Source organism: Falco punctatus (assembly GCF_963210335.1).
Source record: "Falco punctatus genome assembly, chromosome: 7".
Classification (NCBI taxonomy): Eukaryota; Metazoa; Chordata; class Aves; order Falconiformes; family Falconidae; genus Falco; species Falco punctatus.
In genome coordinates, this window is record NC_137587.1 from 28,741,925 (window position 1) to 28,753,031 (window position 11,107).

Sequence of the window (11,107 nt, forward strand, 5' to 3'; positions counted from 1 at the left end):
TTAAGAGACAGCTCTTTTATAGACAGCCTAACTGGACAGCAATCTCTACATTCAGTGGATTCTCACAGCTGAGATGTAATATTCTTGTGGCTACACTTGTACTGGAGTAACTGAGAATTGCGCAGCTGTATTATATGAAAAAACTTGCCAAAGAAAGAGAACAGGAACACTAAACCTAAGCTAAAATAAAGGAGTCTAAGACTGAAGAGAAGAAAATGACTTGTAAAAAGACTGTATTCAGATTGTGTCCCTATTGCTTGTAAATTAAGCTGTGGGCATCAGCGTATAAGTGCCAGCCAAAATGGATAGGGAATGCTATGAGAATACATCTTTCATCTGGTCAAAAAAACTTGCCACAGTGTGAGCTGTAAATCTTATTAGATAAGGAACTCCTGTGCCTTGTAAGCCTCCTAAAAACTTACTAGGCACATCTGATTATAGTGTTTTCTCTTTGAATCCTTGACTATATCAGTTAGTGAAAATACAAAAATTTATTTTGTAAAATAAAAAAATAACCTGCAAGAAATAGAATTTCATACGTTATCATGGAAAATATAGACACTTGCTATCCCTTGGATTCCTGGTCAAGTAATGATTACTAGCCACTAGGCAAGGAAATCAAAACACACTAAGCAGAAAGGTTTGAAGAAGGTTCATACAGCCATGGTAGACCAGGCTCAGATATAAGTAGGCAGTGGGGCTGATAGAAAAGCATTAAAATGTCATAGTTCTCAGTAAACATCAATCCAGATGATTCTACCAAAATGGTGTGACTGGAGGATGCCTTCAAGAAAACTGGAGAAAATGGGGTGAGGTCAGAAATACTTCTTGAAGAAAATGTAGTATAGTTAGGACTTAGTCTCACCATGCTCAAGAAAAGCCTTCATAAATACACTAAAATAAAAACAAATTATTGAGTCTTTATAAAGTGGAAAAATCATGCAAAATTCAAAGTAAAGCCAGTACATGTATGTGTCAGCAGTTATATAATATGGACAGTATAGCTGAGTGGAGATAGCTTCTTCTCTCACCAGCATCTCATTAGGATTCAGCTTAAGAGCGTGAAGTTAATTTCAGCAACAGTAGAGGCATTTTGGTGCAAAGTGGCATGCCTTTGCATCAATCCACATGTGCTTGAATTGCAGTGGCATTAGGATTCTGCTGACAAGTTAAGTTGAATCAAAGGGAATAAGCATACAAAAAAAAAAGGAAGGTTCCACTGAGTATCAATCATCAACATTGTTAGGCATTTGTACATGGTACCAAACAGGTAAAGACGAGAAAGCACATCAATGGAAGGGATTCTCAGATGCCTGTAGTAATGCTGGAAGACTTCCACCTTATGTACTTTGATTCTGAAATAATCCTGTACACACAGTGAATGCAATGAGCGACGCAGGCAAGTAGACTAGCATTTTTTTTTCCAGGCTTGGAAACTTCATACTATCCCTTATTTGTATCGTACAGTGCCACATCTCACGCTTTTTAGAAATGAACAGGATACTATGAAATCCAACCCAATCTGTTTGTGGTTGATATTTACACATAATTTGCTTTGCTTCAGTCTTACTCCTGATAAGCTTGCAGGTACATATAGAGAAACCTGACAAAAGTCTGTACGCTACAATTAGAATTCTAATGGTGCCTTAGGGAAATTGAGTTTTTGTAAGTTTTAAATGCAATTTTAATTCAACACGATAACAAAACCAAAGTTTGTGCCCTTTGACAGCCTGCTCCCAAGACACCCAAATAGGAACAAAACTGCAATACAGTAACAATCAATGATCAGACTATGACCAGCATGCTACTTATACATGACTGGGACTGGTATTAGGCAAAACCAGAAGAGGGGTTGCAAATTTTAAGTATTTCTGGCAGACAGTAGAAAGATGTTGCTGACAGAGGTCCTTAACCCAGCATTGAAAAGTTTGTGGTTTTATAAACTGATACAGCAACTTAAATTAGAAGTACAATATCATGTCTTATTAGATTCTCTCCTTCCCACCTCCCAAACTAAGCAAATTATTTTTACCTGGATTCTTCAAACATTTCAGAGATTACATTGCAAAGAAACTTATGAACTGGAAAAACAAAAGTTCGGTTCACAGTTTCAAAATAGTTCCAAATGGTAGCTGCTACTCCACTGACATGAAGGAAAATCTCCCTCCCCTTACCAAGAATTTGTAATGAAAATTTTCTATTTTATATTCTATTAAATTCCTAGTTCAGAAGACAAGACCTTAATTGCATACCAAAGAAACGTAACACCCATTATGCAGGAAACTTTTACAATGTTACTGTATCTCCATAAGAGGGTATCATAATTGCTCTTTTCTGAAAAACTGGTAAAGGAGAGAAATCTTTCTCATAATTCCAAGTTTTCTGAAAATTCAGTGGTAGAAGGGGTAGACAAAAGACTTCTCTGAAGAAAAGAAAAAAGACTTCTGAAGAAGAATATATTTTAAATATTAAAAAAATCTGAAATAAAACATCATCCTTCACAAACAAATCCATAATACCCTGCAGTACACAGGGACAGGATGTTGGAAGAGGAGGCTTGGGAATCCCATGCATCTGACCATAGGCTGGACTGAAAATCAAGGACATAACTCAGGTTGTTGTAATCACAGCAGATGGTCCCAGTCTCTAGGTACACCAATGCCACAGAAGACTAGTTAACTCTGAACTACTCAGAATAAATTTCTTAGCCCAGCTGGTAAGAAGCAAGTAGACTGTTCAGTTTCCAGAGGCAAATCACTTACCTGGCAAATCAGTTACTACAGAGAACGTGATAATGATAATGTAAAATACCAAAGAAGAGTACAGTTCATATTCTTTTTCTATGAACACAGCACGCGGGGACACACACACACACCCACACACACACAAATGCTTCTTAAAGAGGAAAAATTTAATTAAATATTAGATTGCTTAAAAGAGTATGAAGGCTGAGTGTTTTACGGATGTCAGACACGGTGGTTTGGTATGAGGCAAAAATTACATGACTGGACTGCTGCAGAGCTACAAGGTGGACGGAAGAAACAAGATATATACTTGCTTGCTTGCAAGCATTCTGGCTAGTATTTTAACGAGTTCACAACTTTTAAAAGATTCAGCTTTCTTTCAGGTATTTAAGACAGGTATTAATTTTTTGTTATTTCACTTTTCTGCGAACTACAATAAAAATCTGGGGGTCTCATTTTCATTTATCCATGGATCCTTCCATACTGAAGGATACTGACTCCACTGTAACTGAGAATAAAGCCTCTAATATTCATTTTGTTTAATATAAAACAAATCCAGTTTTAATGTCCCAAGGTCCCAGAATTTCAAGATGTAACTAACTGGTAGTCTTAAAGGAAACAAAACTCTAGAAACAGAAGCATCTAGCAAGCAGCCTATTGCTATGTTTCTTCCTCTGAAAAGTAATGCATTATAAACACTAGAGGATCATATGGCCCAGGGGAATAAGGTCATAGCATCTACATTAGTACATTTCTTAATTATTAATGATAATTTTATAATTCCATACCATTTCATGATCATTTTCCAAAAAGATGATAAGGTAATTATTTATTAGGTACTTAGAATATATATAAGGAGGCACATGTACCTTGCCAATGTTTTGTCAGATATAGTCTGTCAAGGAACTGACACATTATATAGGTATCTCTTCTATAACATCAGAGTTTTCAGGTCTCTCATTACTACATCAGAAGATCTGCTCTTGCCTTTGGGCTCATCTGAGATGTTTTGTTACTTATCTTCTTTAGCGATATCTTCATTTGAGTTAACCTGACTATGGAGGAATTTTCATACATTAATTCATTTATGAATACTATTTCTGCATCACGTGCTAAGAAATTATGAGCTCTGAAGCTGTAAGTACAGAGCTTCAAAACCAAAACATTTTCAAAATCTATAAATATCAAATAGATAATGTAGTATTTGTGGAGAAATAATTAAATTAGTTTTCCCAAAGATAAAATGCATTAAGTAACAATAGCTTTATATGTACAATTCAAATTTAAGTAAATAAGTTATAATTTATCCTACACTGGTGTCTCTGAAATACAAGAAGTTTGGCTAAGTTAGTGGAAAATTTATCAGAATCACTTAGACAGGAAACTAACATCAAACAGTTTCTTTAGTAGTTCCAAAGTACAGAACCACCAGTTAACTCTAGCCATCTTTAGTTACAAAAATTCGTCCTTAGCATTTCTCAGCCACTCTTACTCATTTGCCTTCATCCTTCAATTCATCTTTAAATCTCATTTGGTATCTATGCTCATTTTTACTGATACATCTATTTAATACTACTAACAGGCAACTGAACTCCCCGCCGCCCCCCCGCCAACCCCACCCCCCACCCCCCCAGCAGTTTTTAACTTTGATTTTGTTATTCTTTTGCAAGACACAAAATAGGTTTTCAGTTGAGGAACACAAAAGTGAAAGGGATCTACAGGATCAGTCCTGCAAGTAATGTCAGAGAGAACTACTTTGTTAATTCCTTTACATACCCAGCAAATTCCATCTTACTCACCACTATTTCAATTGGAAGACTGTTGCTGAATTTCATACTGCAAAAGATTTCCTTTCACTTTTCAGTCTAAAATATATTCATGGTCAAGTGCATCCATTCATTCTGTCAACACCGTCTTTAGTCTATTCATAAATATAATTAAATATCCTTATAACTTTTGGTTTGTTAAGGTCAACCAGCCATGCTTTTTTAGTCTTTACACGTATGGCATTTTCTTGGTATCTGATCATCAAACATTTTCTGCACTTCCAGTACTCTAGATTGGATTGTACTGGAATCTGCATAATGCTATTAATATTCTTCCCGTTTGGAAACAATCTCTTCATATCTTATACATTTTTTAATATGTATATATACACACAACCCCCAAATCTACAAATGTGTTTGTAAAATTGTTTTGTAAATTATCTCTTTCCTTAATAAAGAGCAGACCAGCAACACATTTCAAAAAACTAAGAATTAGTAATAATTTTATGTCATGCATAAAAATTATTCCTTGCCTATGTTTTCTTGGAACCTACTATTTTTGGGGTAAATTGTTCAAATTTTTTAGAGCACTCTAGATTGGCATCTTCTATAAATGGGATAACCTTAAGTATTTTACTTAAAAGTAACTACATTCAATGCCACAATGATAAATGGACATCTATCATACTCTAAAAAAAATATTTTCAGAAAAGAAACACAGAAAGTAAAAGAACAGAGCTAGCGAGTAAGTGTAAGGAACTGAGCAACTGAAGTCATTCTGCTGGAACGCACTGTCCAGAGAGCTGAGCACCACTGTGTCACTAAGCATTTGTTTACTACATAGCAAGTGTTTAAAAATTCAATGAAACTTGAGCTATTTTTTTCTCTGTAGGTTTTGTGGTTTGCTTGGTTGTTTTTTCCTCAAAGGCAATGTCCAGAACACCATCAGTACTAAAGAATCTGTTCATGGTATTGTTTACAAAAGCTCCTAACAGACAGTGACTATTTTATTGTTGGATGTATCCTTTATTTTATTAATGATGAGAAGTAATCAATGGAATGCTAAAAATAAACTTGTAAAGAAATCTAGTCTGAAATCTGAATCTGTTGTCTGAAGCAAGTTCAGTGGTCACGGTAACACCAGTTGAAGATTGACTCTTGCCCACTGTGAAATAGGCATGGCTCTTCTAAAAAGGTCACAATTTTTTCAAATATAGGCACCATGTTTTAAATTTTGCACATACAAAATATGTTCATGTCACTCAAATTACACAATGTGGCAGTGTTATAAGTCTGAACATTATTGTCAATTAAAGACAGAGAAAAGAGCCCAAAGCTCATGTAAGACTAATGACTGGGACAAATCCTGAAAAGAGACAAAAAGTATAAAACAACAGTTTTCCTGTTGTACGTGGGTTTGTGTGTGCATGTGTGAGAGTGCATATAACAAAAAATGTTTAAGAGTAAGTCCAGATAATAGCCCATCCATTTGTTCTCAGCTTCTTATCCAGTTTCATTGCTAAAGGCTTTGATTTTAACTGCATGTTAAAATGCAAATCGAAATCCCATATAAGCCATTAGTTAGTGTGTTGACTGGTTTCAACCAATCAAAATTGACAATTACCACCAAATGTCTTCTTTTTAATCTACTTGTCAGCCTCTGGGTATGTAGGATACTTGACTGTCTCAATTTTCTCCTTAACTTTATAGGATGGGTACAGGCCTGTTCTTCCTAATTTCCTATTGATGCCTTTTGAATAACCATCCCAGTGGTTTCCAGCTACTCCAATTATATCTCCAGGTTCCATAGGAATTTCATCAGCAGTTCGTGGATGATGAGCATAAATAGCAATCTGGTTGTGGGCATTCTGTCCCCCAAAGTAGTAGATATCATCCAAAGAATGGAAATATGCTGAAGCATCTGGATGCAATGTCTGCATAATTTCATAGGCAACTCGACAAACCTTAGAAATAAAAACAAAAGAGAAGTTATAAATATTGTGTATGCCTGCAATAAACCACAGAAGTCAGCAACCAGTGTGTAACAAAGGGACACCCAAAAGGATCAAGTTGAATTAAAATAAAAAAAGATTCACACACCTTCCACCACCACCCAAAACCCCCCAAAACCAAACCAACCAGAAAAAAAAAACCACACAAAAAGCCTGCATATTTACTAACAAGAGGCATTCAATTTTGCATTATTTCAATTAGTACTCTGGTGATCAGATCTGGTAAATAAACAAACAGATAATTAGAACAGTTTACTTTTCAGTAAAAACTGGTAACATCTATATGAACACTAGCCATCCTGATTTCTAAAATGAATATGTAGCAAATCAAATGTAAACGCAACTTGTTTTCCTTTTCTACTACTAATAAAAAATGTATTTTGCTTTCCTTCAAAACTTTAGAACTTACATTTTCAAAATTTATTCTGCAATAAGAGGCTTTATATTTACTTTTCTAAAGCAAGCTCCAATTTTCACAATCAAGCAGTTCCAGAAGTCCAAGGCTTTAAAATGCTGTTAATATTAGAACAGTAATAGAATTATGACTGTTGGCAACTTGGAAGACAACTAAGCGAAACTGAATTCCAGCAAGACAATAATGATGGTGAGGAGATATATGCATTTTGAAGTGCCATTGTATCACATTTTATGAAGGGAATTTTCTTCAGATTGAAAACAGGACCCCACATCAGGATCACATTGTATCTCTTAAGAGCTGCCAGACATACAAAAGGCTGCCGCTATTTTAAACAAAGCGCTTTTCAACAGTTGGCTAGAAAGCTCTTCTCTGTAAGGTGTCTGATTTGGCCACTGTTAACTTTCTGACTTCTAACCTACATCACTATATCTTTCTCTGATTTTGTGTAAGCCTCATAAACTAACAGTACAGTAGAAGGTGCTTCTTTAATATGAAGAAGCATTTGAGCTTTTTCATAATTTTCACTTTAGGTAAATACAGTAAAGCTTTATTTTACTCTTCTCCCTCTGAAGATATGGTGAATAGAATTTTAATCATTCAGACTAGACATATTTGTACTTTCCTAGCACGAGAGAGGCATTTACTTTAAAAATGTAATAATACCTTTTAACCCTCCCTATTCTTGGAAATAACTTTGAAGAAATAGCTTTCAGAAAATAAGGTTGAAGTTAATTATTTCAAAGTACTTGTTACACCCCATAATATAGAAACAAATTTGATTACCCATACATTGGCAAGAGTTTATTTATTTTATAGCTTCTTCAACTGTTTCTGATGTTTTTTTTCTCTGCATGCATGTGCACCCCAGGAGGAGGATACACAAACACTCCGTAAGAAATTTTAAATCTTTTCATTAGAAATACTTTTTAGTGAGTGTAAGTGTTCTGCATAACTGATACAAAACATACATCATCTCCTCTTGGCAACTGTTTCCTTTGTAGTGCCAAACCTCAGTAACTAAACTGTAAGCTGTTGAAGGCAGTAGGCAAAGAATCCACATAGAGAACTATAGTTAAAGCCAGCCTCCCGTTTTATTTACAGGTTCATTTGTCTTCCAGCCTGCATACTTACATGTACAATGCAAAATACAAAGACTAATAAGTCCTAGAAGGAAAAGAGATTATGAAGAAAAATTGGGCAGAGGGAGCTACAATTTCATCTAAATTAAGACTGAAGAGACAAAAAACCTCTTTTGCTTTAATGTGTAATCTTAATTCTGCTACTGTGTCATGATTTGCGTAACTACCATGTGGTTTTTCCATGCATCTCAATTAAGGCAACGTTGCCAAAATACAGTGCCAAGGTAGACTGTTTCCTTGACTCCACATCACTTGATGGGCCTAATTGCTTTAACAACAATATTTTAATGAAATATCTATTCTTCATCTTATATCAGTATTCATTTAGTTTTGGTAGCAAAAGTAATAATTAATATAGGTGTCTTCCTAAAGAGCCTGATTCTATTCACATATACTGTGATTTTCCCTTAACACCTCTGTAATGAAGTTTTGACTCACTTTGGCAAGGAACAGAAAATGGAAAAGAAGTCAGCATACAATTGATTAATGTGAAAGTCCAAAATCACACTGGAAATAAATTAGACTACACTCTTATCCTTACTTTGTCTTCATACAGACTGGACAAAAGACTGTCATTAACAGCCTGATTTTGCTTACCTTCAATGCCAAAGTAATTACCAAGCTGTTTATTTCATTGATGAAAGGAGATGGTAGTTCAAATGTTAGAGATCAGAGGATCAAATTTTAAATGCATAAAAGAGAAATCTCTCTGAACAGTGGGAAAACTTGCAAAAGACCTTAGAAAAGCCAAATATATGAAGATACTGTAGAGATTCACATTGCCGTATGACCAGCAAAACTGGTGCAAAATGATTTTTGAAGAATTTGAGTTATTAAAGTACAAGAAATTGCCCAGAATAAATTAAGAGATGGTTGGTCCAAATTCACAGTCCCAGCTATTGAGAGTCTAATACAGGGTTTCCTAGACTTTAGTAGAATTTTCTGCAACTCTGGAAAACCAAGTATGTCATCCAGCAAACATGTCTATTGTCAAATGCAGGGAGGTGTAGAATGAGAAACAAGCTCAGAGATACCAGGTACCTCAGAAGTATCCTCAAAGGGGGTTGTACCAGATGACCTCTGGGCATCAACCTATATTACCTTAAATTTGTAAATGTATTTTAACATATATTCTTCTTTTGAAATGACTCCAACACTTAAAATATATTCTGTCCAAGCAGTCTGACCTATATTTAAATGTTTCTTCTATGTCTACATGCAGTGTTTTCTTTAAAGCAAATATTTACCACTTAAACCAGCTATCTGAATATAATAACAGGAGAAAATGTTACAGGTTTCTTATTAAGCTTTTATCCAAGAGCACATAACTCTTCCTTCAGAATAGTAACTGTCTCTACACCAATGCATGTGCTGCATTTAAGATATACAGCCCTAGGTCTTAACTAACAATCACCTCTCTCATTGTGATATGCATTCAGTGGATATACTTCAGCTGGATTAAACATTATTACAAAAGTGGATGGCTCCTCACAAGCTTTTCTTAGGCTTCTTACTTTGGAATTTATTCATGTCTTGATGTAGCTTATATTATATAAACTTCTAAATATACTAAAAAATTTAATTTTCTTCACTGGGTTTGGTGAACAGTGAAAAAAAAAAGAATGTATCCACAAGCATGATTGAGGGATAAGAGGCTTCTCTATACTTTTTCTGGTTTTCCTGTCTTCTTGCAATAGTAATGTTACTACAAATTCTGGCTGTCAAGGTCAATGTATCACTGTATTAACCATATATTAGCATTACTATTATGCTTATTACCTATCTAATTGCAAATTGTCTTCTGCACTGTAATGACGTTTGAGACTCTGGATAACATGTCTTTTTGAAGTGAATTTTAACTTTCCATTTTGTGTCTACTTCTGTGTAACAGTATGATCATGGGTGATCATAATCACCTTCTATAGTTGAATGCTTTCCTAACTAGGAGTGTCAACTAAGAGCATGTATGACAAGAGCAGGTAAAAAACATTCACTCTCTTCGGTTTCAGTCATATTTTGCCATACTTCAGTCAGGTGAATCAGCATATCAGTCACAAAATACTGCTTTCTGATCTACTGTAATCTTACAACAGCTTTACATTATATAGTTTATTAATATACAATATGATGTAACAAAGAAGAAAATGCCAACCATGACATTACATGATTTAGTTTTCTAATGGACTCCAACTTGCTTCATCAGATCACTCAAGAAAGGAAGCTTGTAGCATATAATTTATCTGCAACAAGAAGTCTCTACAGATTACAGTGGTCAGAATTCATATTTATTGTGCTGCTGCTGGATTGCTATAAACACAACAGACTTAAGAGAAATTAAAGGTCTGTTTTTTTCATTCTTTTCCATTCCGACAATCAACTAAGGCAATAGCAGACATGTTTGAGCTCCACTAGAGTGAAATGATGTGTAGAAATGAATGGACACAAGTCATATATTAATTTTATGCAAAATTTAGAAGTGTTCAACATGCTTAAAATTTTAGATGCCTTAACTAAGCTGCACAGAAATGGATGGATTCAAGTTATACATTAACTTTATGCAAAGCAAGGAACTCTTAAAATGTTTATTATTTCCTGCTTATTTCAAAAGTCTTAATTAAGCCAGTAACTTCAACTGAAGTAATCAACCACTGCTTACAATCCTCTAAATTTTCACATAGCACACCAAGCCTTTAATCCTTCCCTGAAATTTTCATGAGAGTGCACTGAGAATAAGATAAAGAGGCATGAAAGAAAACTAAGATTTGAATTGGTATATATACTGTATATTGTATTTGCATTGCAGTTTACCTGGGATGAAAATGTACAGACCAGGAAGTCTGCCTGAGACAAAAAGTGAATATCCAGAATAACACCTCTTAGGGAGTTTTCAGTGTACCGGTTATGAAGTCCTGCTGACCAGGATATGGAGTTATCACTGATAAATTCATAATTTGGATACCTGTAAAAATATAATAAATTGTTAAAAGCAAAGTTGTCTTTTTTTTTTTTTTAAAGCATCATCATGTTT

At 34.7% G+C, this 11,107-nt stretch overlaps 1 protein-coding gene across 13 annotated transcripts in view; it reads right to left on the reverse strand.

Annotated features, from left to right (window-relative positions):
• Positions 1 to 2,057: 2,057 nt before the first annotated feature.
• FUT8 (fucosyltransferase 8) overlaps positions 2,058 to 11,107 on the reverse strand; it is a 192,789-nt gene continuing 183,739 nt past the window's right edge. For all 13 annotated transcript variants that reach the window (XM_080396789.1, XM_080396787.1, XM_080396788.1 and 10 more), the window contains 2 exons: positions 10,888 to 11,038; positions 2,058 to 6,474 (listed from right to left, as the gene is read on the reverse strand). In XM_080396789.1, coding sequence (XP_080252915.1) covers positions 6,157 to 6,474; positions 10,888 to 11,038 — 469 coding nt within the window. In that variant the 3' untranslated portion in view covers positions 2,058 to 6,156. The remainder of the gene's footprint in view (positions 6,475 to 10,887; positions 11,039 to 11,107) is intronic.